Below are 27,069 nucleotides of genomic sequence, written 5' to 3'. Positions count from 1 at the left end.
CCGTGGCCCTTTGCCCCAACAGCAAAAAAGAGTTCAGCCGAGAAGATCTGTTTAGAAATTCACACACATTTTACACAGGCTGAGGAATTCCACTTTCCTTTGGGGAAAGGGCACAGTCTTTGGCCACCTAGGAAATCATCTTGCTCACGACTAATGCAGAGGCAAAGTTTTAGGCAGCCTTGACTGATGTAGAGGAATACACAGAGAACACTTTCAGCAAAGTATTACTCAAAGCTGCAGAAGTGAATTCACAGCAGAATCTTAGGCAAAGTTATGCTGGCCCAAGTCCACTGAAATCAATGGCCTTCAAAGGGCCATTGTAATTTTGTGTAGGATTGCACTGTAAATTATTGAGTATAAAGGTCAAACGAGAATCAGTGCCAGCTTTATCTCTATGGCAATCCTACTATACTTTCCATTTATTTTGAAACGTTATTATCTTTCCAAGTGGATCTGTGATACACTGCATAGAATCAGGAATCATGCAATACTTATTTTCTTATCATGCCTAAACTTATTTTACTGCTTTAACAACGTCAAATGCATAATTTATAACTTAGTCTATGATGTTATATTATTTGGTATATTTATAAAACTAAAATTCAAACAAAAATATTTATTAAAAATTTAATTTGCTACGAAGTATTCCAGTATTCCACAGGGACCTGGAAACCATTGCATTCCACCCCTGCCCCCGCCCCTACTTCCTTGGCAACAAGGACTCCAACTTTTTGTTATCTGAAAAGTGGGACAATAAATCAAACTTCAAAATAGAAAACACAAAATTTGTAGTAAAGGAAGAATGCTCTTTTGACAGAAACAACCTCATACAGTGACATGTTAGGATATGCAGTTATTAAGTAACACTGAAAATATTTAACTGTAAGCATATTATTACACATATTATTCCAATATTATTTGCAGTCAATTTTATTCACATTTGAATGATAAACATATCCTTGAAAATATATTTGCAAATATCTACGACATAGCCCAGAATCATCATCAGCATCTCTATCATCTCAACATGGCCCCATCTGCATATCCTGAATCCCGAGATTGGGACCACGGACAGAAAAGGCAGATCTTTCTGCAAGCTCGAGGAAAGGTCTCAGTTTGCAGAAAATATCCAATACTGAATATCAGTGAATGTCTGCAATTCTGCACAAACAGCGTTGCAACTGGGGAGAGCAGCTGCCAGGATGCCATTCGCTGTTGGGAGGGGGAGCTGTGGGGATGAGCTGTGGCTTCCTGCTTCTTGCTTTTGCAGGTGCTTATCAGCTTTCTGGCCTTGGAGTTCTGCTGGCTGGGACGAGCTCTGAGGCTGTATTCTTCAATAAAATCCTTGAAACCATCAAGTGAGTTACTGTCTGAACGGGGAGTCTGACAGCAGCCTGGGTTGCATCGGAAAGTACCGTCAAGTCACAGCCAAATCAGGGCAACTCCTCTGGCTCGTCAAGCCCAGAGCCATTCCCCAGGGGCAAGACCCACATTAGTTAGTAAAAAAACTCAACCCTCCACCCAAACACAAGTACAGGAATAAAGCCATTCTCATCTAACCAAACATATGGTCAGTTATGCACAAAAGGAAAGCAAATACTGTCGAAGGCTTTCACGGCCAGATTCAACTGGTTCTGGTGGGTTTTCCGGGCTGTGTGGCCATGGTCTGGTGGATCTTGTTCCTAACATTTCGCCTGCATCTGTGGCTACCTCTGAAGATGCCAGCCACAGATACAGGCGAAACGTTAGGAACAAGATCCACCAGACCACGGCCACACAGCCTGGAAAACCCACCAGAACCAGTTGTAAAGAATGCTGATTTCTATGTAGAAGAACACATGCCAAAAGTGGCCTTTCACCCCTCCAACTTGAGAGCTGTATTGAATAGTTAGATATATGAATATAATCTGTTCTGCTCCCTACATATTGGTTAAGCAGTGAACTATTTCTGGTTATTTATACGCAAGAACGTGCAATTTTTTCCAAAAGACAGGATCTGGGGGAAGCCTATTCATTTCATCATATATTTTGTGTTTATGGTTCTAATTCTGGAACACTGGAAAGATACTCTGACAGCGAGGTCATTTCTGTTGCAGTCCCCAACAGAAACATACAGCCACCATCATGCCACATTGGTCACATGCTCAACTCCTGCTAGCTTGACTTACTAGTGGCCTTTCCCAATAGCTGGGTTTTACTGAATACCACCAGACTTAGTGGTCATTTACAGGAAGAGATGATGACTGCTGTCACAGCCAAGAGGCACTCTCTACAGGCTCAAAAGAATTATGTCCTAGGTCTAGGATTAAATGCATGTATATACTGTGGCTGACTCTTGTAAAAAGATTATACTGTACTACACCATGAACCAGCCTTTTCCTCCCCAGTTGTCATGTATCCAAATGAAGTTACTGCTGGCTTAGCCAAAAAGTTAAAACAAAATCACTAGTTGATAAATCTGGCAAGTCTATACTCTGGACTGTCAGTGCAATAGAAAAGGTTATCTTGCAGCAGACAGTTTTGACAGGCAGGCCAAATCAACAGAAAGACAGCAGATAAAACTGCCAATTTAACTGATTTATACCTTCCCTTTCCTGGCAGGCTGGGGAGAGGGTGGCTGACAACCACAGTCTTCCTGCAGTTACATTAGCAGCCTTCTGGGTCACAGAAGGATGCTTGGGGGAGGGCAGAGAAAGCCCTGCCTCAGCAGCGGAGTGCCTGTAAGATCCAACACAGTGTTTGTTATTTTCCCCATTCTCACGGATCAGTAGAGACACCAAATTTAGAGCAATGACTGCTCAGGAGAGGGCAGATGCAAAAGGAAGTACTCACCTTGTTCCTCTTCTTCCAGATCATTCGATATGATATTGTAGAGAGTATCCAAAGCATAGCCAATTATTTCAGAATCTGAACTGCAAATAAATACAGCCTCTTAGCATGCAAGAACAAACATATATATGCTTTATCCATTTGTTCATCAGTGCAAATGAGAACCTGTGAGGAACCGGGAGAGAGGAAGGGGAGAGATCTCCTTCCTCTCTCTGTGCAGCTGAAGAGCAGCAGTGAAGAGGATGAACTGACTGTACAGTTCCCTCATTTTATGAACTTCTTGTCTAACTTGGCAAAAACTCTGGATTTCTGTAAGCAGTCAGTGGGGCAAGGAGCTACTTGGATAGTGGTGTGTCCCAAGCTTGTTTTGGGTTATAGAAGATAAAGGAGGGGTGGCAGGTTACAAGGTCCCATTACAGTGAGTACTTCAACAATCCTTGCAGCAACCATGTAAGAAAGGTCACCAGCATCATCCAGGATAAGGGAGGAGGCACCATGAGAAAGCAGCAGCTGAACCCAAATCCTGCGCAATCTACTTGAGTTGAAAGGTGAGGCGTGAAGCAGGGACTGCCCAGCTTCCTTGACCTACTGACATGACTGTGCTGGAAGGCAGCTCCAGCTTTGCCTAGGAGACTCCCTGAATTAAACTGAGTTAATTTCTCAGTAGACATACAGAGGATCAAGTTGCCTGTTGTCTTCAGTGTAGGAATAGCTGCTCTGATTTTTAGCTTTCAGGGACAAGGGTGAGTGACAACGAGCACTGCTCCCTCGTGCTGATCCAGATGCCATGGGGGTTGGCCCGGGGAAGAATGCCTTGGATCCCTCCTGCGTCTGAGTAGGACACCATCACTCCTTACGGGCTTCTCAGTTGTAGCAGGTGGCAAAGTGCATCTTGTCACTACCTCAGCAAACTTATCCCCAAGGCTGGTCCATAGCAGAAGACTGAGAGGGGATTGGCTCCAATCCTCACCCTGCCATGAAGCCCCCTGGGTGACCCAGGGGCAGTTGCTCTCATCCTGGCCTACCTCACAGGGCTGTTATGTATGGCCCTGAGTTCTTTGGAGGATGGACGGGAGAAGAATTCATAAAGATTCCAATTAAGTGCTTTTATTCACTTTGCCAACATACATAATCTTTTTTCTACACAAAACCCTGTAGAGATAAAACACCTACTTCCATCCAAGAAGAGAGCTCCCCCAACCCCTTCCATCCTTATGTTCCAAGTAAGACCATGACTAGGTGCTTTCTTAGAAGATTTTTAAAAATAATTCTGAAAGAGAACTAAGATAGGAAAGCAGTATGCAAAGTCTCATTTCAAAGAAAGACAGTCTAAGGGACATGGTGCAGGAGCTAGAGATGACTGACGCTGCTTAGGAGGAGGCAGTTGCTCAAGGCTGCCTGGTCTATTTATTGCAAAAGACGGCACATGCAGAGAAGCCCTGCCACAGCTGGGCAGCACCAAGGGGCTTGGGGTGGCATTCAAAAATCCGGCTCCGAGGTGGGAAAGGAGGCAAGCAGCAGGCTACATGGGGGTCGTAGCATGTTGTGTAGGCCTTATAGACTAACTAGGATTCGTGCAATAAAGAATGGTTTAAGCAAATCACACTTGACCATGACATCACAATGCCAGCACTGCTGTTTTCACACTAGTCTGTTTTTAACAGCAACAGAAATTGTATAATAGGGAAAATGTCTAAGAGAGTCGTGGACATTTTTTGGATGCTTACCGATCAGTCTGGAGAACACGGATAACATGGTCCATAGCTTGAATGCCAACTTCCAAGCGGTATTTCTGTAAAATGGACAAAACCAGCTAAAGCAAAGGAACACTGTTTTCTAACTCCAACAATTTTTATTGATTTTGTAACAACTACAACAAAACTAACACAGAAAAGTAGATAGTAGTGAACCAGTCGCTCTATACTACTAAGAAAACAAAGTTTAAAAACTACTAATGCCAATCAGAATCACTCATTAATTTATTTCACCAAGTGGTGTCAAACTAATTCCACTTTCACCTTTTATGGGGAAAAAAAGAATGTGGGCGCTTTCCCTCCCACATTCAGCAGGCTGTTCCAAAGGGTGGATCCAATCACTGAACACGAGCATGCACAGGCTCTAGGTGAGCAGACTTTTGGAAAAGAGAGGGTACCCAAAACTGAGGTGCCTGGTGACCTTACGCACAGGACTGATCCACTGGATCTGAGAGCCCCCAGGCCACGGAAGGCTTGGAAGGTCCCTTGACCTTGAACTGGCCACAGGAGCAGACAGGTAATAAGTGAAGATGCCGAAGAACAGATGAAATATGATCATGGTGGGGGTGGGGGAGCGGGTTGGTTTAATGCAATTTTCATTGTTGCTTTAATTGGGGTGTTGTGTGGTTTCCGGGCTGTATGTTTAAATTGTTATATTATATATTTGTTTTAATTATTATATTTTATTTATTTATTGTAGTTTTTAATTGTTTTTACCCACTGTAAGACACCTAGAGACACTGGTATAAGGCAGGGTATAAGTATTTGTAAATAAGTAATTATTGGTACAAACCAGTCAATAATCTTGCACTCCCATTCTGTACCAATTGAAGCTTCAGAACGCTTTTAAGACCAGACCCACAGATAACACATTACAATAATTTGACCAAGAGGCTACAGTGGCATAGATCACAGCAGCAAGGTCAGCACTATCGAGATTAGGTGAATCTGATATAGATACCAGGAGGTACTCCTCATCTGCACTCCACATACTATTGAAACTTCACACAAAGGACAAGACGTACAGACCTTTGAAAGCGATTTAAGTGCACGTACAGCATCCCTGCGATCTTCAAGTAAGGTTGAGGATGCTACTCTGTCACACAATTTCTGGATCTAGAAGGGGAACACAGAACCCAAATTAGAAACAGCATCAGTTATTTAGTAACATTTCCCCATTTGCCCCTAAACAGAGGAATATCCAATATGGCTACCATAAGCCTGGGGGAATCATGTTAGCTTATTAAAGTACTAGAAAACAATTCATTTACCTGCCTGAGTTTTTTTTTACAATCTGCCTTCATTGTCAGAGATAAAGGCAGACTATAAATGCAGTAAATAAATAACAGTGCAAGCTCCTTTTTTTCTGGAGGCTAGAAATTCTATTGGCTGCAAGCCCCTTGGGCAGGTGGCGTCCCAATGTGGATCTGTGCTGAAGACTGAAGATGCATTAATAAATGTCTACAGTTGAACATTCTTTTAAAACTGCTTCTACTCTGCCTTTAAATATAACAAGCAGGACAAGTCTTTGATGAGAATTCAGAAAAAGTGAAATCCTTTGTCTATTATCTTGTCATGTCCATATATTTAATGGAACTGATCATTCTCCTTTGCTCTAATTCCCAGACATGACATCCTTCCCAAACCCAATATGCCAAGGCTACCAGACACTGCTGGACAACATTAGAACCAGCAATATCTATGCTTGCAAACATGTTGTGCTATTTCGTAGAAATCCTAGAAACCCTGGGTCATCTAGTACAACCCCTGCACAATGCATGAAATTCACACCAGCAATGACTCCATGCCCAGAAGATGGGGAAAAAAGTGCCCTTCCGGAGCTCTTACCAATCTGGCTTGAAGGCAAATTGCTTCCTGACCCCAAAGCGTCAACTGGCATTACCCTGGGCTTATAAGCAAGGGCCACAAGAGCTGAGATCTGACTCATCCCTTCCTGCCCTCCCTCTCGTGAACTGTCCAAGTTCATGGAATCAGCACTGCTGTCAAATAGCCATCTAACCTCTGCTTCAAAACCTCCACAGAAGGAGAGGGAGTTTTTATACGTATGCTGCTGTAGAGTTAGAAATGGGGGGGGGGGGGATGTGTGACATGTGTTATGTGTAGGTGGTGATTGGACCTGGGGGGTGGGGGGGTTGACTGAGAGAGTTTAGCAAATGTGTGAAAGACTGAGTGAGGGAGTGTGAGAGAAATCGGTTCTTTGTGAAAGTTATTAGCCTAAGCGGCAAGTGAAGAAAATAAGCCTGTGTGGCTAGGTCTATTTAAGGCCCTTTAGAGAAAGGAGAGCTGTACCTATCTGTAATTACTATGCTTACAAAAACTATACTGGAACCACTATGCCATTATACTTCTAAATAAATTCAATTTGTGTTTAAGAGGAAAAGCTATTGTATTTAGAGTAAAGCAGTGGTTCTCAACCTTCCTAATGCCACAACCCTTTAATACTCATGTTGTGGTGACCCCCAACCCTAACATTTATCCATTTTTCAGATGGAGAACACTGATGCAGAAAGTCTTAGGCGACCCCTGTGAAAGGGTCGTTCGACCTCCAAAGGCGTCCCGACCCACAGGTTGAGAACCACTGGAATAAAGGATCATCTTTTACCTCAGAGCCACCCCCAACCCTGGTGCTGACCGTTCTGTCAATCTACCAATTACAACTAAGCCGTCGTGATCTTGGGGCCGACTTAGAGGTTAGACTTCTAAGTCGAGAGCCTTTGGTGACAGTGGAAATAAAGCCGGCAGCATAGTACACATCACTTCCAAACACTACAGGTGTTACATATAAGACAAGTCTAGGAAAGATCAAAACCTTACAGCTGTAGTGCTGTTAATCAAAACAATTTATATGAAAACTGCCCATTCAGATTATTCTCCATTTCTTCTATTGGGTCCAAATTGTTAATCAAATTCCTCATGGTCACAGAATAACTAATTCCAAGGTAACATATATGTTCTGTTTTCTACACTGAGACTGTAAATGTAGGAACTGACTCCTTTTCAGCCTTCAACATCTTGGTCCTCAACAAAACAGACGTCTAAATTTATTTTATAGCCAGATTTTTTTTCAAATATGTCTGATTCCTTGGGATCACCAGTATTACACATGAGATCAGCACAAAAATGGCTGCATCCCTGTGCAGCTCCCAATGACATCCCACCCTTTTCAGTAAGAACTGCTTGTTTTTTAAACAGCAATTGCCACTCTCAACCCCTTTTCTGACAGTGATACCAATTTCCAGAGGCATGGCTTCTTTTATTTTCTTTCTTTGTTAAAACAAACTGGTAACAGAGGAAAAAGAATCAAGAGAAATCCTCTAGGTCCTGCAATGACAGAGGAAGGTCTCTGGGTTTGGGCTAGCTAACAATCCTGACTCAGATAATATATTTCCCATGTTCAGAGAAGTAGCCAAAGATGGAAGGAAGAGACTTGTCAAAGAGATATGTTTTGGATACTGAAAGAGCTCACAGATCCTTAGGAGAAAGGCCCACTTCTGATGCCTCTGAAAGATCGTTACCGGTAATTTTCAAACTGCTACATCTCGGCTAAATGTCCTCTTCACTAGAGAGGTGGAAACGACACGTTGGACTCTCAGCAGTTGGGCTCAGCCATCCAGGCTAGTTGGGTGACACCAACTGTTCAGGAAGGCTATGCAAATTTGCGGCACAATCTCACGTAGGGGGCTGTCCCCTTCCTGTGAAGGTGTCTTCTCTTCAGTGAGATAAAATCATCCACTTCCCCCCCCTCCCCCCCCCCCCCCGAAAAGGAGGCAGGGTGATGATCATGGAACTAGGCTCTCGTATGACTATACGAGAGCCTAGTTCCATGATCATCACCTACTCCTTTTCGTAGAGTAAGGAAGTCGAAATGGCCTGCTGAAAGCCTGGAAGAGAAGACACCTTCACAGGAAGTCCAAAGTGTCATTCTCTAGCAGTGGGGCCCTAACATCCAGGCTGGTCATATGCCAGAACCATCTTAATAGGGAGGGAAATCCACATTCATTCTACTTTTTTTTTTACAAGAATAAAATGATTTAACCTCAATGTTCTTGCTCCACCACCTGTTGCAAGACTCTCCTTCCAAAGGTGGTTTTGATGGACTCCTGTTATCCCGAATGCTATTGCCTCACAAAGCTGAAAGACAAATGTCTTAGATCGGAGCCCTGGTGGCAAAAGCTGCAGACGCTGCCACTGATCGGGTTGAATATGCACTAATTCTGCCAGGCACGTCACAACTGTGGACCTCTTATGCCTTCCTAAGGAAGGCCCTGATCCATCTGGTGATCAAAGCCTTTGAGGCCTTGTGGTCAATATTGTTTTGTCCATATCACATGAACTCAGAGTCTGAATGCTGTAACTTCTTGGTTCTATCAATATAAATTTTGAGTGCGCAATGCATGTCCAACTTGTGCCAATTCTATTCCCCTAGATGTGAGGGTTTAGGACAAAAAGATGGCAGATTAATCTGCTGTCTTAGGTGAAAATTCAACCTCACTTTGGACAGAAAGGAAGGATGCATGGGAAGTGATTCTGGTGTGTAGACTCTTTAACCTTAAGTTGCATGAAGGCAATGTGATTTCCCATCTGCAACAAATGAGAGCAGTCTTTGCTGATTTGTCCGATAGATTTAATTTCTCATTTTACAAATGTCCTGAGAAGCAAATCGGTACTGAGATGTGAATGAATTTTCTCCTATGAAGTCCCAGTTAACATTATCAAACACCTTTTGGCCTTGAGACAATAAAAGCTAGGGATACCTCTTCTTTTCACCAAGTTTGCCAGATTGATTTACCTTTTAACCCATTTGATTAGTACCTTTTTTAGTTGATTGTAGACAGTCCCGAGGTTAGTATTTTGCATTAGTACTGAGAATTAAATTGGCCTATCTGTGGAGACCTGCTTTTGGACGCACACCTTTATGTGGTGAGGTATGTGTGAGTCAGAGAACCTGGGAGCAACATTGTAAACAGTGTAGATTCCATTAAGAGGCTACTCTCCTTGTAGAGTCACTCAAGACGGAATGGTCACAGCTGAGACACCAGACTAAGATGCATCCACCACATTCAGGAATCAGTGGCCACATCAGCAGAAGACAATTCCCATGGTGATGAGGACAGAGGAATCCATAAAGCCTAGCTATTGAGCAGCAGCAGTAGTGGAAGGTGACACTGACAGAGAATCTCTCATAGATAACAGCAGTGCTACTACAACTAACTCTGGCTAATACTGCATAGGAGGCAATCATAAACTACTTTTGACCAACTCTCACCTCAAAAAACCTATGATGAGACAGTCCAAAATGAAAAAAATACATAGCGCTGGTAGATGGTACCCCAGGGCTGATGGAACTCAGCTACTGGGGAAGAGCGGAGAACATGTACAAGCAGGGCTGCTGTTAATGATGCCACTGGACCAGAGCCAAAAAGATGTTCAGCTGTTGAAGTGACTGGATGCAAATGGAAAGTTCAAAGCTGTTCAGTACATAGAGCATAGAACATGAGAAGACTGAATCAAGGTAAACTTGAAATTGTAAAACAAGAACTTGTAAAATGAGAAATTAAACCTTTCAATTCTGGATATGAGTGAACTAAAGTGGATTAGTTCAGGCTAGTTTCAGGTAACCTAATTGACAATTGTCTACATTGACATCACCAGACAGCCAGTTTAGAAATCAAATAGATTGCATAAATGAAAGCAGAAAATGGAGAAGCTGTTTTCTCTGCTAAAACAAGACTGGGAGCCAACTGTACAAACTATGAAATATGAATACCAAAAATTAGATGAAAACTGAAGAAAACACCAATACATTCTTTGTGCCAAATACAATCTACGCAACATTCCTGAAAAGTTTATAGACCATGTAAAGTACAGATTTACATTACTAAGTTAAAGTAAATGTAAATCAGAAGAACTATGGATTGAAACTAGAGATCCTATCAGGGAAGAATGCACAATAACTATTCCTGTAGCCAAAAGAAATAAAAAGTATTGACAGATGACTGAAGAAACTCCTAAAATTTCTAGACAGATGAGAAGCAAAAGGTGACAGAAACAGAATCAAAAATCTAAATGCAACATCCCAGTGACTCACACACAAAGAGAAATATAAGAAGGTCAAGGTTGAAGGCGGAAGGGGAAGACCCAACATGAGATGAATTGACTCTATAAAGGAACTCACAGCCTTCGGTTTGCAAGGCCTGAGCAAGGCTCTTAACGATGGCTAACTGAGGCTGATTCCTCATGGGCCAAAAACAGCGGTGTGAAAAGTGTGAAAACAGTATAAACCCTTTTTACACCATTTAAAACCCTTTTACATCATTTTCACACCATTTTCACACTGCTGTTGGCCCATGCGGAATCAGCCTGAGTTCCAGGGGTCAGGGCAATAAAGAAACTGAAGCAAGACTGCAGGCCAAGGAGGGAAATTGGAGATGGGGTTTTTTTTTGCTCTCTACCTAGACTCACTCTTTACAGTGGAAAAGGCAGGTTGCAAATGTTCTAATAAATACTGTCCTCTTGTAGGGCAATTAGTTGGCAGCCCAACTCTGCTAGTTCTACCCCATATTATGAAGGGGAAAGGATGCTAACACACAAGCTGAGAACGTAGAAGCATCCCTCCTAGTTTTTCATATCAAAGTAATGTAAGCATCTGATCACGTTTTCATAGTTTTATCATCTAAAAATGTCAGCCACCAACAGTGAGATAAAGATGCGCTAAAAGAAATAAACAAGCTCATGGCAATAGAAAGGTGACTGTGTGCTCCATAAATGGATTGTTGTTCTTTAGGGCAGAAAACAGTTTAGGGCTGGAGACACCCATGGCAAAGCACCACTCAACTGCCTTTCACATTCCTTACATAGGTTACTAATTATTTGTGTGTGCCGAGAGGGGGTTACTAATTGGTGATTTTGCCACGTGATTTTTGCCTTAGTTACGCCCCTCCTCTCAGCAGTAGTGCACAGAACTTGAAGCAGTCTAGCAGGGGGTCTTGGTCCATCAAGGTCAGTACTGTTTACTCTGAGTAGTAGCAGCAGCAGCAGCAGCTCCTCTCCATGTTCTCAGGTGGAAGCCTTTCCTATTACCTCCTCCCTAATCCTTTTAAAATGAAGAGCGGGGAGGGCTGAACCTCGGTCCTTGTATTTGCCAAGTGGATGTTAAAGAACTGCCCCTTTAACAGGTCAGTGATACATAAGTGACAGTAGGAAATGTTACACGTCTTTTAGTCACTCACTGGGAAATATGTTTTATACACTTAAGCAATGTGGCGAATAGTGGACAAGGGAGGGAATTAGCAATGGCAAATGCGGGGAAAGCAAAGCAGCAGGAAAAGTGTGTGTGAAATCAGCCTTTCCATATGCAAACTATTTGACAGTGCTGGCTGTAACTTACAGCCAGCCAGCCACCCAAATGAAACATCAGGTTGACTAACATCTCTAGACTCCTGCAGCAATAAAATAAAATTGTTAAAAATTTAGTGAACAAGACAGTGGGGAATAATAGTTGGACTGGAAAGATGGAGCCCTGGATTCAAATCCTCTCTCTACCCTGAAGCTCATTGGGTTGCCAACAGTCAATACATGCTTTCTGTCCTACCCCAAAGAGGAGTTTCAAGAAAAATATGATCTTGTCTCAGAAGAATACTCCCCTTTTAATTTTTAATCACATGAAAGGCTGAGGACTAATTTTTAAAAGTTAAAAAAGTGGCAAACAGTCAACTGATGAACAATCAGAATAAACTGTTTATTCTTGCTTGAACAGGTTGATTTGATCAAAGGTCATTCAAGTTTTACTCTACTGCAACTTCACCACTAAGAAAATTTCCAACCAGCTCTGTGTAGGAACAAGAATACTGCATCACACAACTGAATTGAGAGCAGTAACCTTCACTTTTTTAGGACTTGGCAGAGTGTTTGCAAGCCAGTGTCTTATCAGGATCTAAGAGAACCAGTTCGAAATCTGTACTTCCTCATGAAAGCTTGCTGGGTGATCTCCAGCCACATATACTGTCTCAGTCGAATGTACTTCGCAGGATTGTTGCGAGGATAAAATGGAGGAGAAAAAAACACAATGTAAACTGCTTTGGAAACTCATGGGAAAAGGTGGGGAATGACATGAATTAATTGAGTAAAATTTAAGAGGACTAGTAACATCTGTGGGAGGAATCTACAGGATCATTTCATTCTCATTTACATGGAATTATTTTGACATTCATTTCATAAATGCACAAGAAGAGGAGTTTGGATTTATATCCCCCTTACTCTCCTGTAGGAGACTCAAAGAGTCTTACAATCTCCTTTCCCTTCCCCCTCCCTGCAACAAACACCCTGTGAGGTGAGTGGGGCTGAGAGCACTCAGGACTAGCCCAAGGTTACCCAGCTGGCTTGTGTTGGAGTGCACAGGCTAATCTAATTCCCCAGATAAGCCTCCACAGCTCAAGTGGCACAGTGGGGAATCAAACCCAGTTCTCCAGAGTAGAGTGCACCTGCTCTTAGCCATTACACCACCCTGGCTCTGTGCAGCAGCCATTCAAGCTCATCAAGCAAATATTTGTATCTTACTTGGACACTTACACTGGCAGCAACCAAACACTGTTAGAATCAACTCTATAGTAGAATGAAGGTGTTTTGAAACTCCTCCTTTTTCTAGCCAGCATTCCAGAGCGCTCCCTACAATTAATTTCATCCTGCTCCACTGAGGCCGCCACCAGCGGAGGGGTCACCTGGACACTGTCATCCATAACTTAAAACACTGTTTTCGATGCCTCCACCCTATCCACCAGCACAGAATCACAAATTTTACTAAAAGGCTAGCACCAGCCTGAGCGAGCGGCCGGCCGGCCGGCCGGCCGGCGGGCGGGCGGGCGGTGTGGATTTTGCGCCACTCTCGTCCCACTACAAACAGGCGGACAGGCTGGACACGCGAACCCCGCCGCCACCGCCCAAGAACGGCAGCAGCAGCAGCAGCAGCAGCAGCCCGGGTCGCGCGGTTCTCAGGCACGTCCATTCCTGTAGCGCACCCAGGAGGCGGAGGAGACCTCCCGGCCCAGGCCTCGACCGCTGGCCGCCCGCGAAGGCGCTCTCGCGGGGAGCTCGGCAGAGCGGAGCCTCCTGAGAGGAGAGCGCCGCAGAGGAGGAGCCGCTGCGGCTGCCTCCTCTGGGAGGCCCCCCAGCCAGGCCACTCGCGCAACATCTGTCACGGGCCGAGGCCCCGGCCGGCCACGCAGCGCAGGGGGGTTCCCAGGCCCGCCCCTCCTCGCTCTCGGGCCCGAGGGCGGCTGGCGCCGGGCCGCACGAGACAAGCGCAGGGGGGTGGGGGAGAGGTCGCACGCACGCACGCACGCACGCAGGCCGCCCCCGCCCCCTCCCCCTCCCTTACCGTCTCGGCTCCGGAGGGCTGCGGACCCGCGCTCTGCCCGCCCATCACACCGCGCAGGAAGTTCATCCTGGCCGCGTCCCGCACCACCACCGGCCCGCCTGTCCCGCCGCTCCTGTCAGCCGCAGCCGCCCAGGGACCAGCAGCACTGCGCCTGCGCCAGGACGTGGCACCGCGGCGCTTCCGCCAGCCGGGGGCGGGGCAAGCAGCCGCGCTACTGATTTGCCGCAGGGCGCGACAGGCGTGATTGACAAGCGGAACGTCCAAGCCGCGCCCGCTACGTCGCCCTCCCTGCCTCAGGCCGCGCTCCCCTCTTCCGCCAGCGCGCGCACTATCCCAGGCACCGCCCACCAGAGGCCGGAAGCGGCGCGGCAGGGAAAGATCGCCCGGCCTGCCGGGGGCATCAGCCGCAGCCTCTGGGGGTGGGGGTGCCAAAGAAGCGGGGGCGGGGCGGGAACGTTAGAGCACGTGGACCCTGAGGAGGGCAGCCTGCAGCCCTCATCGATTCACACACGTGACAGCTGCCTCTGACGGACGCGCTGCAGAAACAAGGGATCCGCCGCCTCCCGGTGCGAAAGGGTTGGTCCCCCCCCCTCAGCTCTTCCTTTTCTGGGAATTGAATATCTCGCTGGGGGGGGGGGGGAACCTGACCTATTACTGCTGGGAACATGTAATCTGTGACGTGTAAAGATCTGGCCAGTTCAGACAACAAAGTTATTAGCTTTTCGATGCTTGCCATCGATAAAACAAGAATTCTACTGCGAAGGCCCTGAGTCCTAAGGAGCTGAGCAAGGCTGGGGCTGTGACACGTGGTCCTCACGCTCCAACTAACAAGGCACCTTTCATGCACTCCATTTATCGGGCTTTCTCCCTGATGAAGATCCAAGGTGCTTTAAAACATTTCCCATGACTCTGCTTTAGGCTGAGAGTGTGCAGCTGACCCATGGCGCCACCACGGGAAATATAACACTACAAAACGCCACACTACAAAATACTAAAAAAAGTTCTCACACCATTCCCCCTTTAGGCCATGTGGCTGACTGATGAGCTGACGCTTGCCGCTGCATGTGTCCACTGCACACATTTAAAATAAGAGAGAAGTGGCTCTGAGAATTTGTAGTCTTGGGTACCCGAGATGGTAACTCTAATTTCAGCATCTCAATTTCAGCTGACACGTGTTCGCAGAGAGTTGCGGCGGCGGTGCGCTTCATGCCAGTCTGCTTGCAAGTGACTTGTGAGGCGGGGCGGGAGCAGGAAGCAGGAGCAGGAAGCCGGCGGAGGGGGGGAGGAGGAGGAGGGGGAGGTTCTGCTCGACTCGGAAGCAGAGTTGACGAGAGGAGCCAGAAGCTGGAGCCGCGCCTGATTGGCCGCGGCCGTCTCACGGGTCCTCCCAGCCCTGGACCGCAGCCGGGGAGGAGGGGGCGGAGCCTCTGGTGATTGGCGGCGGCGCCTCCCGCCCCTTCGACCGTGCCCTGCTCTCGGGGCCGCGAGCTCCGAGGGAGAAAAGGGGCGGGGCTGATGCGCATGCGTAGAGCTGAGCGGCGGCTTCCGGTTCCTCCCCGTCAGTCTGAGGGAAGGCGGCGCCGCGCGACCAGCTTCTGCCGGCGTCCTTGGCCGGGAGCGACGCAGACCCTCCGGGGACCCGCACCGGCTCTAGGTGGGTGAAGCCGCGCCCGCTCCCCCCCCCGGGCCCTGGTGTCGACCGGGCCGCAGCGGTGGCGGAGGAGGAATCCAGGCTTGCTTGGGCGGCCTCTGCTGCGCCGAGATGCCGACGCCGCCGCAGTGGGTCGGGGGGGGGGTGGCTGGGCCGGCCTGCCCCTCTCCTCCTCCCCCCCCCCCGGGGCCTTGCGGGGCTGCCTGTTGTGCCGCCGGCGCGCCGCCTGCGGACCTCGGGGCGGGGTGGCGGGGGAGAGCCGCTCTGGGGGCGGCCTGTGGGTGGGTGGGGGGCAACCCGGGATGCCGCCCCGGCCTGAGCGCTGCGGCGGGGCAGGTGTGCGCGCGGGCCTGGAGGGCGGCCACAGGGGGTGGGGCGGGGGTGGGGCGCTTCGGTCCTCCGCGCTCACTCAGGCGGCAGCTCCGTCTCCCGTCAGCAGTGGGGTCCCCAGCGCTTCGCGCAGACGCTCTCTGCGCTCCTAGCAGGGCCTCCGCGGTCCGATTAACGCCGAGCGACAAAGGGGCAGTTCGGGTGGAGGGCTGCCCAGTGGCCCGCTTATGAGAAAGCCGAAGGATTCTGTGGGAGGAACCGGGTGGCCAGGAGACCACTGAGTCCACACCATGGGTCCGAAGTAGCGGGGTGCGTGTGTGTGAAAACGGAATGCAGACTCCAAAACTCGCTACGTTATTTCTTGCCAGAGGGGCGAAGGCCTGAGTGAGCCAGCCCAGCGGGTTCAGGGCCACCAAATAAATACCAGAGAAACCTCCATGGTTCAGACCAGTGGCGACCCATCTAGTCTGGTGTCCTCTTTCATATGGTGGCCAGCTGTTTATCCAGAAGGCACAGAGCCCTAGCTAGGCCTTGTAGCTCTGGCCTCAAAGGCTAACTGCAGTCACCAGGGCTGGTAGTTGTTGATGGATTTATTGTCCATGAACTCATCTGACCTTTTTAAAATCCATCCATGGCCATCACTATATCATCTGCTAGCAGGAAATATCCTTTGTAAAATTTATATTCCATTCTTTTGATTATAAAGGAGATAAGGCACCTTGAGATAGATTACATAGTTGTTGTCAGACTTTAGTCCAAAATTAAAAAAAACTGTAGATGGTTAGCTATAGTTTTTGTTGGGAATACTAAAGATCAGGAACAGAAATTATTGATTCTGAAGATCACAAACAAAGCTTGAGCTTTTTTTCCCCGGTTCCCCACCACCATCCCCAAAAGGTGCCAACCCGTTCCCACAGGATCAAACTAAAGGACAAAGGACAACAGGCATTTCACACATATAAGAATTTGAGCAAAACCAGGCCAACTGGCGGGAATAGGGAGAGGAAGCATTCCCTCACCCTGAGCTTCCCCTCCCCCCCCCCCACCGTCACACCTACGGCCATCCTGACAGTTGTGCAATAAAGGTGCATTTCCTGTGGTTTCCTGAATGTATTACCTAGGCAGGAGTCTAGCTGGCCTGTAATTTCCTCCATCCTCTCTGACCCCCTCTTTAAAAACTGGTGTATCATTTTCTGCTACTCTCCAGTCCTCCCGTACAGAGGCCTCATTTTTAGTGTTGGTTTATAAAGGTTAATGAACTGTTGGTGCTAGCATTTCATCTGTTGTTACCTCTGTTTGGCTGAATTCTTCAGAAACCCTTCCTGAAAATGGTGGTTTGGTGAAGGGAGGTAATTGCTTCTACTTCCCATTTCCTCCGTGGAGCACCATAGGGTGAAGGAGAGCTTGGTATCCTGCCGAAAGGAGATCAAGATGGGAGTCATCTGCCAACTGGATGCCCCACTGGATAGCGGATTTGTTGATGCTCATGGGAGAGGCTATGAGGACTTCTGGCTGCTTCAACCCCTGAAGTGTATCCTGGGGTTGCAATAGTTTTAGAGAGACAGTGTGGTTTAGTGGTTAGAATGTTGGTCTAAGATGTTGGAGACTCAGATTACCGTCCCCACCCTGCCATTGGAATAGTAGGTCGTACATTCTCAACCAAAGCTGCTTCATAGGATTGTTGCGATGGCAAAGCTGAGAGAACCAGCCAGTTTGGGACCCCACTGGGGTAAAAGATTAGAGTACAAATGAAGGTATTATGAATTCATCTTCAAAGTCTTGGGGGCCTCTTTCTATTTCTGTCATTATTTGGAGTTGTTTATTTTTTATATCATTAAAGGCAGAAGAGTTAATACTGGTTAGGCTGATTCAAACCCACTGTAAGTATTCATTATTAGTGGCACAGTTTCTGCATTCTTAGCTCTTGAGTTTTTCTTGGGAGCCTTAAACTGTTGTCCTACATGAAAAACTTTTCATCCCCAGACTGCTCATCATCATCAAGAGCAACCAACGTGCCTAACAGGAGCAACAGTGGCGTAGGAGGTTAAGAGCTCGTGTATCTAATCTGGAGGAACCGGGTTTGATTCCCAGCTCTGCCGCCTGAGCTGTGGAGGCATATCTGGGGAATTCAGATTAGCCTGTACACTCCCACACACGCCAACTGGGTGACCTTGGGCTAGTCACAGCTTCTCGGAGCTCTCTCAGCCCCACCTACCTCACAGGGTGTTTGTTGTGAGGGGGAAAGGCAAGGAGATTGTAAGCCCCTTTGAGTCTCCTTCAGGAGAGAAAGGGGGGATATAAATCCAAACTCTTCTTCTTCTAACAAATAAAACAAAGTTAAAATCTCATCTTAAAAACCATTAACTGACACACAAATACATTGTTAAAACAATTTAAAACCAGAGGCTAAAATAAGTTCAAGAGATAAGATGTTTGGTAGGAAGGAGAGGGTCAGTGATGGGAGGCCAAGTGAGACACAGAAGATTTCACCTGGTGGAAGGTGGCAACAGAATGAGAGAGGCAAAGAGTGTGAGTGCAGCAGCGCTTTCATCCATTCTCCCGGGTTGCCCACTTGCCTCATCCTGGGTAGGCAGCTTATGCAGAGGTTGCAGGTATTGCTCAGGCCACATTTTTGGGAGGGTCGACACTTCAGTAGCAAATGTCACATAGCTCCCTCTCCCCTGAATTCTTGGGTTCCTCTCCTTGTTCCCTTCACAGATGCCCCAGAATGCTTGTTGGGAAGCTGCATCATCAGACATCCTTAGTATTGAGACGAAGGTTGCCAACTCTTGGTTGGGGACATTTGGGAGTCAAGCTGGGAGAGGGCAGGGACTTCAGCAGGTTCTCTGGTGCTGGCCCTCCAAATTAGCCATATTCTCCAAGGAGATGGGTTTCTGCCTCCTGGAGATAAGTAGCAATTTGGTGAGATCTCCAGCCCCCCCCCCCCCTCCTCCAAAGGCTGACAGCCCTGATGTTGACAGTCCTTTTTCCCTTTCAGTCACCTGTGTCCAAAGCCTGCTGAGAAGCCTCCTAAAGCTTTCTGTCTTTCATGGCAAACCTTGCAAAGCCTGATCTCCTGCAAATCAAGCTGCCGCTGTCTTCTTGATTTAGCAGAGTAGCCATGGTCAAGATGTGGGGAAACTGCCCTGAGTTAGGCTGTCGGCCAGGGGTGTCATGTTGCAGCAGAGAGCAGACTTCAGGAGCCACAAAAAGCATGGCTCCACAGGGTCAGCAGGTAGGAGGAGGCAGTACAGCAGTCCCATGCTGCTTTGCGTCCAGGCCGGTGTGCTGTGCAGTCCTCCTTAATGCAGGGCCTCCAGGGACACTAGCCTTCATTCGATGAGGAGTTTGATTCTCTCTGCTGCAAGGGGTGCTTTCTCTCAGCCAGCAGGCCGCACTTTATCTTTTAGCTTCAGTCGCTCTCTGACACACGGGCTCAGATGAGCTGTGTGTCTGAGGCTCTTCAGCTACAGCCTGCTCTTCAGGCACTTTGGGCTCTGCTTCCTGGCTGGCCTGTGGCTGGCTTCAAGACCTGTAGAGGCCCTGGCTGCTCCGAGCTCAGTCCCTATTGGTTCCCACCCTGAGCTGACCTTACCGGACCCTGCTCATCACCTGAAGACTTCACTCTCCAGGGGGTGGCCCACAACAGAAAAGCTGTATTTTTACTGTGTTACCCTATGGAAATATTTCCTCACATAGGGCCGCCCCTACATTTGCTAAAGCTGTGTTTCTGTAGTCTGTTGCATTATATATACTTAAATATGTTCAAGAGGTATCTTAAATTGATCTGTTTGAGTTAAAAGAATTGTAGATAAACTGAATAAGAAATATATCATTTTTCTAAAACCCTATTGAGTTAAAGCTAGTCTTGATGAAGTTCAAGCTTTGAATATCCATTTTCTCTTCTGTGATTTGTAGGTTCTTTGACACCGGGGACCAAAGAAATGGTGATGGAGAAGCCAAGTCCGCTGCTTGTGGGACAAGAGTTTGTGAGGCAGTACTATACCTTATTAAATAAAGCACCAGATTATTTGCACAGGTAACATGTAAAGAGGTACACAGGTTGTGTATTTTTGAATTAAGCAGCTAGTTAATCTTTTTTCTTGTAACCAAACAAAACTGGCTCTATAGCAGTGGTGGCGAACCTATGGCACGTGTGCCAGAGGTGGCACTCAGAGCCCTCTCTGTGGGCACGCGCGCACAGAGTTCGTCATCTAGGAGGAGCGGAAAATCACCCCCCCCCCCCCATCCACACACACACATATCTAGGCTGGCCTTGCTTCTGAGTAAACCCTCCTAGGGTCGTGATTCACCTATTCAAAGCATTGCACAGTTGCTTCACCAAGCTTACTCTGGAGTAATGTGCACCTTGGAGCAAACCGTTTTTTCTAAACTAAAACCTCAGTATTCAGGTTAAATTGCCATATTGGCACTTTGCAATAAATAAGTGGGTTTTGGGTTGCAATTTGGGCACTCGGTCTGGAAAAGGTTCGCCATCACTGCTCTATAGAGTTAGGCCACACGTATTCTGTTCCCTGATTATTTTCTTTTGAACCAATGAAATCAATCTTTGCAATAGTGTATACAAATTAGCATGTTCCATAAATTTAATTTTACATAGTCTGATTATAACATTCATGCCATATTTGTAGTGCATGTGTTAATGTATAGGTGACCTGAGGCATAAGCATTGATATGAGGGAAACAGCTGAATGGAAGCAGTTGTGGGTCGTATGGAGCACGAATGGACCATCTACTTGATCTTGCCCAGCTATCAGCCAAACATGTTTTTGGAAATGCTGTAGAATCATGTAGGCGAGAAACTGCTGGAGGTAATGAAAATATTCAGCTTTCTCCATAATGTTGCTGAGCCTGGAGAAAGACTGGGACATTTTATAGAACCAAGCTTAATAGTATTTTATGGACATGGGCAAAAACTCCAGTTTCCATTAAAAAGTGAGACTAAGTTCCCCAGAACGCTTTATTGGGTTGGGTATTCAAACCAAAAGCCAAAAAAGGGGACAAAGATGGTGAGTCTTTCAACAGAAGAAACCTCTAGTTTGTACTGATTCTTTAAAGGATTACAAGGTGTCTTCCAGAGTTAATGGGTGTTTGGTGCAAATTAGGCTTCAAAATTCACAAATACTGTCTATGACAGTGGTGGCGAACCTATGGCACGAGTGCCAGAGGTGGCACTCAGAGCCCTCTCTGTGGGCACTCGCTCACAGAGTTCATCATGTGCGAGGGGGATGGACAATCACCCCCCCCCCCCACACACACACACATATCTAGGCTGGCCTGGGCATGATCCTTTACCTGGGAGTAAGCTCGGTTGCTGGCAATGGGTCTTGCTTCTGAGTAAATCCTCCTAGGATCGCGATTCACCCATTTGAAGCATTGCACGGTTACTTCACTAAGCTTACTCCTGAGTAACGCATGCCTCAGAGCCAACCATTTTTTCTAAACTAAAACCTCAGTATTCAGGTTAAATTGCTGTTTTGGCACTTTGCGATAAATAAGTGGGTTTTGGGTTGCAACTTGGGCACTTGGTCTCGAAAAGGTTCACCATCACTGGTCTATGAGTTATTAAGGCCATACGGGTATACAGTATGAATATGTACTTGAATTATGGTTTTGAACTCTTGAAATATGCTTAAAATAAGGCAGAATGATGGGAAGAGAGGGCTGCATTGGCTTTAGGTGAAGTCCCGAATCCAGTTCAAGGTTTTGGTGTCAGCAGTCTGGGACCATGAGACTGCATCTCCCAGTATACTCCAGAAAGAGCATTATGCTTGCTGAATAACAACAAGCTAAGAAAACAAGGCAGCACTATGGCAAGAGCATTAGTATTTTGCTCCAGCTGCTAATTGATTTGAACACAGAGATATTTTGTTACAGAAAATTATAGCTTACTTTGCTTAGCTTAGAATTAGCTTATCTTTGATTTGATTGGTTTAGCTTAGCTTAGAATTAGCTTACCTGGTATTAGCTTATCTTTGATTTGATTGATTTAGTCAATTTTTTAGGCCGCCCTTCCTCAACAGGCTCAACAGGATGGCTTCCAATAAAACAGTGTTTAAAATGATAATACAGTATAAATTCCCTCTGAAGAATTTAGTTGAAGTTCATCTGTAGTTCAACTGACTGTGTTGTTGAACTCAAGCCAGGATGTTGTGATGAACTGAGAATTGCTGACAGCCTGTCGTGAACTCGGTAGGTTTAGTTGTTGTTGCCAGTTTTTGCCTGCCTTCGTAGTTTTTCAGTGGTCTTTGGTGGTTCTGGATGAGTAGAGAGAGTGTCTGCTTTTGGCCATCCAGTTTTTCCAGCTTGCCAGCCTTCCAACTTTTCAGTTTCCTGCCACTTCCCCCCTTGGAGAAACGCTGACTTCCTGAATTGTGTCAGGCAGCACTAGGGGATGAGTCTGCTTAGGGAGGACAGCTGAAGAGAAACACATTTGAGATAGCTGTGACAAGATATACCTGAGGCAGAGCGGAATACAAAAGAGCATGGTGAGTTTTCTGATTTATTTATTTATTTCGATTTATTTCGATTTATTATACCGCCCCATCCCCGTAGGGCTCTGATGACTCCCACGCTCCCATGGGTAGCCAAAACTGGAATTCCAGCTAAATATCAGACCTCAGCTGAACCCAGCCTTTGTGCGCTGGGCATGTTGTGTCCTGGGACCTGAGCTTGTGTGGACTGGAGGTTGAAATTGACCCTCTGGCATCTGAGAATCCTCGGCAATAACTGCGAGAAATTGGACAACCTGGGATCTCTGAAGAAATCCAGTTGACATTGGCTCCTGAAGAAATCCATTGACATTGACTCCAGAGACTGTGATGTGGGTATCACTAACAACTTACAGATCCCTCTGCAAGAAGCTCATCCAAGAGGAGCCCTGAAGGTGTCTTGGGGGACCTGGGAATGTATGGCTGGATCATTAAGAATCCTGGATGTTTCAGAACCACTGTGGAGGCTTCTAAGGCCTCCTTGACATGTGACCTATTAGGGCATCTTGGGGATGCTGGAAGGTGTAGAGTGCCTCAAAACAGTATTGTAGCTTACCCCAAGTTGATTATCACTCACTTCCCTGTACAGACCTAGCTGGGCTTCTGTGCTGGGCAGTCCTGTTTTAGGGTCTTTGCTATAGTGCTGAAAAGTTATGGAGGCTGGTTTCTGACATAGGGGGAGTGAGGAGTGTAGTTGAGGATTGTTTTTTTGTGGTCAGGATTGAGTAGGAAGGGTATGTTGGGTGTGGATTGGGTAGATATGGATGCTGTGTGTTGTATAGAAGCCAGCATAGGGTCAGGGATCCCAGCAGTTGGGGGATATGGGAATTGTGGTGGGAGAAGGTACCCTAGTGCTGCCTGACACAATTCAGGAAGTCAGTGTTTCTCCAAGGGGGGAAGTGGCAGGAAACTGAAAAGTTGGAAGGCTGGCAAGCTGGAAAAACTGGATGGCCAAAAGCAGAACTGGTTGAATCCGGCCGTGAAAGCCTTCTACAATACAAAATCTTATTGCTCCGCCATGACATTGTAACCAACTTTGATACAGTTAAGGAATTAAAGGCCCCTTGGCCATCAACCTATGTTGACAGCTGGCAGCTGGAAAGCCTACTCCTCTGGACACATGTCCATCATGACTGGTGAAAACCAGTGGTGGCAGTGTGTGCTCTACCCTGAGAGACATTATAAACCTGTTCCTGAGCTCAGGTGACTTTCTGGTGGACAGGAAGGAGGCAGTAGTATATTTGCTCTTGGAAAAGAATCATTAGATTCTTTGGACCTAGCCACTGCACTTGCTTTTTCAAAGTAAGGTAGTTGAGAAAGTGGTAGCAGAGCAGCTCCAGGTATCCATTTCAATCACAGGATGGATACAACTTTGGTGGCTTTTAACCACAATCTCTGGAGAGAGCTGGGTCAAGGCAGGTCAGTGCTGCTAGGCCTCCTGGACCTGACAGTGACATTTGACCTTTTTTCAGTAGACTGGAATGAAACAGGTGCACATGGCGTAAGTTTTTGGGGAGCTCTAATTCCATGCCGCTGGGTTCATTACTTGCATTATTTTAAACGGTCGAATAAATTTGTGTCCTAGTTTGCGAGACCCCTGGAAACTGCACAAGTTCATGGTGGACAAGTGTGCAAAGTCTCCAGCTATGTAGGTTGCTGGCCACCATTTTCGGTCAGCTTGCCTTTCTGTCCTCCTTAGCTCTTTGCAAAGCCGATTAAATGATTTCCCAGGAATTTTGGATGGATGTCACCCATTCCTGGAGATCTCCCAGTTCCTGTGGTTGTGGTCCCAAAAGGGGTAAAGGGTTACTCTCCTGTCCGCAGACCACATGGAACAGGCTTTTCCCGGTGCTGGGGTGGACTGCATTATTGTATGCCAACTCTGTGAAGGGCAGAAAGTTGACCCAGTTGTCGTGGTGGTAATTGAAATAACACCTTAAATACTTCTCTAATACCCCATTGGTTCATCCGGTTTGGCCATCTGTGACCGCATGATAAGCTGACAAAAGCCCCCGTTCCACCCCCAAGAGTTTCATGAACTGCCCCAAGAAGCGGGAAACAAACTGGTTGCCTCAATCCAAAAATTAATTTGTCTGGGGCAGCATCAAGGTGGTAGATGTGTTGGATAAATAACTGCACTAGTCTCTTAGTGGAAGGGAGGGAATCCCCACACATGGCACAAAATAAGCTTGCTTGGAAAACAAGTCCACAACCACCCAAATAACCGTCTTTCCTTTACTGGTTGGGAGGTTGGTGATAAAGTCCACAGCGATCACTTTCCAGAGGGCTGCAGGAGCTGTCAACCACTCTTGGCCTTCAGCTATATGGACTCAGTAGTATGCCTTCCTCAAGTCCAGTTTAGAGAAGATCTTTCCTTTGGACAGGCTGCCTAGTAAATCCTTAATTAATGGCGGGAGGAATATATTGCACAAGGAGATGGTGTTCAAGCCTCGTTCTTCTTTTTCCAAAATAGGACTGGGGCTCCCATCATCAAGGAAGCTGGTTGGATGAATCCCCTCTCCAGGTTCTTGTCCAGGAACTCCCTGAGGCCTCTGCCTCCCGGAGGCTCATGGCATATAGCCTCCCTTTCGGGAGTTTAGCTCCTGGGATTAGTTCAATTTTACAGTCTGTGCATCAGTGTGGGGGCAATTTGTCGCTTTCCCCCTCCTCAAACACTTTCTTCAAATCCCTGTGAGGCTCAGAAATGGTGTTAGCTGCTTCCCTGTGGGCTGCGAGGGGACTTGCGGGCGCAGCTTGGGACAGCCATTTGATTCCCCTTCTGCGGGTCTACATGGCTCCCACATAGAGACTCGGTAAACCGGACAACTCTCTTTCCACTGGATATCTAGATTGTATTTTGTTAACCAGGACATCCCGAGGATCAAGGAGGATTTATCTAGCCTTGCTATATGGATTTTATGATGTTTTTTATGTTGTTAAAGCAGTAAAATTATTTTGGATTTGATAGGACAATAAGTATTGCATTTGTTTCTGTTCCTCCACCCATTTCCTTTTTTTTTCCTGGAAACATTTCTGGAAATTTTAGATCTTAGGTTCAAATGGACCAAAGGAAAAGAATACAAGCAGTGTCAGCGAATTTTGTGAACATGGCTTTTATTATTTTGTCTGCCAATTGGACAGCCTTTTCTAGTCTTGGGTCAAGTTTGTGGCTTGATTGCAGCATTTATTCCTTACGGTGGTGTACAGTTAATCAGAAAACCAAATATTGAAGTGCATAAAATGTGTCTATTCATGACTCTTCATTAACATGTTCTTGAATATCTTTGCAGGTTTTATGGCAGGAATTCTTCTTATGTCCATGGTGGGCTGGATTCCAGTGGCAAACTCCAGGAAGCAGTATATGGCCAGTCTGTATGTACCTAAAATTAACTATATTATTCTATTATGATCTCCTGTCTCTGAGCAGTAGCTTGATCTTGATTTTTCACTGTTAAAAATAAATCAGGGAAATGTGTATAAGGCTTTCCCATCTTCAATCTAACATATCTCCATTAAGAATTTGGGGTTTAGTTCTATTGTTGTGCTTAAGGGTATCTTTAACTTTGCCGCTATCGTTCTGTGGTGATCTCCTGAAAGTATTGCTTAATGATGAGATTCAGCAGTCAGTTTTAATATAGCCCATTGGCTATAAAATCACAAATTATTAAAGTGAAAACTTGTGTGGCAGTCAGATGCTTATTAGCTGCTGCTGCTGCTTCAGGTTTTTTACATTTAGCAGGGAAGCTTATGGGATTTTGCTTCTCATGATTGAGGCTCGACTGTCAGGCAGTGATGTGCTCCTTTCATATAATTTGAGGCCAACTTAATGGCATCTCCTCTGCTCCAGGTTGGTGTCTGCCCTTCCATTAGCCCTTCATTCGCTCTTTCTCTCCACCTACCCTTTTTGGGAGGGCTCCACTTCTAAAATATTAACATGTGCAGATTTAAACCTCAAGATGATATTTATTAAGAAATAACTCTCATAGCATTCAGTCTATATAGGATTGTATCTCTGCTGTCTGGTAGGTCAGATTAATTATTCATGTTAAAAAAATTATTCCTGGTGTGTGCTCCTGAGAGCACCTGGCCCAGTACCCTTCTTTGCCCCAGGTGAAGTGAAAATCCTCAGCTTATAGCAGCTAGGGGGTGCGGGGAGAGGGGATTTGACAGGAAGGGAACAGTTAGACCCCTAAAACTATACTTCTCATATATTTATTTTTTCAAGAATAATGTTGAAACTCTATAGTTGTTGCTTTGCTAAAATTATGTAAGAAGGTGAAGTGCTGTTTTGAAGAAATAAAAAATTGCAGATGAGCACCATGTCTTTAATAACCAATGGGGTCTTGATTTTTTGTAAACTGGAATACTTTTTTGTAAACTAGAATAATCCTTTTTGCCTGATATGTCTTGAAACGGTTGTCATGTTAGAAGCCACTTTGAATCCTGTCACAAGAGCTAAGAATGTTCTTGTTAAAGTAATGCAGGAAATGTGTCCTGCTAAGGTATCTTGTGTTGTGTTGGTTTATCTGCAAAATCACCAGACATGTTGAAGCCTAGGATACAAAGCAAAAAGTTTTGGTTTTTTCTGTGGCACTAGAT

The 27,069-nt window shown here is 46.2% G+C and overlaps 2 protein-coding genes across 11 annotated transcripts in view; one reads left to right on the top strand and one right to left on the bottom strand.

Annotated features, from left to right (window-relative positions):
- Positions 1 to 14,131, bottom strand: part of USO1 (USO1 vesicle transport factor) — a 69,427-nt gene extending 55,296 nt beyond the window's left edge. For all 7 annotated transcript variants that reach the window (XM_048510624.1, XM_048510617.1, XM_048510622.1 and 4 more), the window contains exons 1-4: positions 13,978 to 14,131; positions 5,613 to 5,699; positions 4,557 to 4,621; positions 2,833 to 2,912 (exon numbers count right to left, since the gene is read on the bottom strand). In XM_048510624.1, the coding sequence (XP_048366581.1) occupies positions 2,833 to 2,912; positions 4,557 to 4,621; positions 5,613 to 5,699; positions 13,978 to 14,043 (298 nt within the window). In that variant the 5' untranslated portion in view covers positions 14,044 to 14,131. The remainder of the gene's footprint in view (positions 1 to 2,832; positions 2,913 to 4,556; positions 4,622 to 5,612; positions 5,700 to 13,977) is intronic.
- A 1,372-nt stretch (positions 14,132 to 15,503) lies between these two features.
- G3BP2 (G3BP stress granule assembly factor 2) overlaps positions 15,504 to 27,069 on the top strand; it is a 134,614-nt gene continuing 123,048 nt past the window's right edge. For all 4 annotated transcript variants that reach the window (XM_048510643.1, XM_048510640.1, XM_048510642.1 and 1 more), the window contains exons 1-3: positions 15,504 to 15,631; positions 19,877 to 19,997; positions 25,761 to 25,842. In XM_048510643.1, the coding sequence (XP_048366600.1) occupies positions 19,903 to 19,997; positions 25,761 to 25,842 (177 nt within the window). In that variant the 5' untranslated portion in view covers positions 15,504 to 15,631; positions 19,877 to 19,902. The remainder of the gene's footprint in view (positions 15,632 to 19,876; positions 19,998 to 25,760; positions 25,843 to 27,069) is intronic.

Source organism: Sphaerodactylus townsendi, linkage group LG11 (assembly GCF_021028975.2).
Source record: "Sphaerodactylus townsendi isolate TG3544 linkage group LG11, MPM_Stown_v2.3, whole genome shotgun sequence".
Taxonomy (NCBI): Eukaryota; Metazoa; Chordata; class Lepidosauria; order Squamata; family Sphaerodactylidae; genus Sphaerodactylus; species Sphaerodactylus townsendi.
Note: the sequence above shows the minus strand (reverse complement) of the source record. Positions and strands in the feature narration are given on the sequence as shown.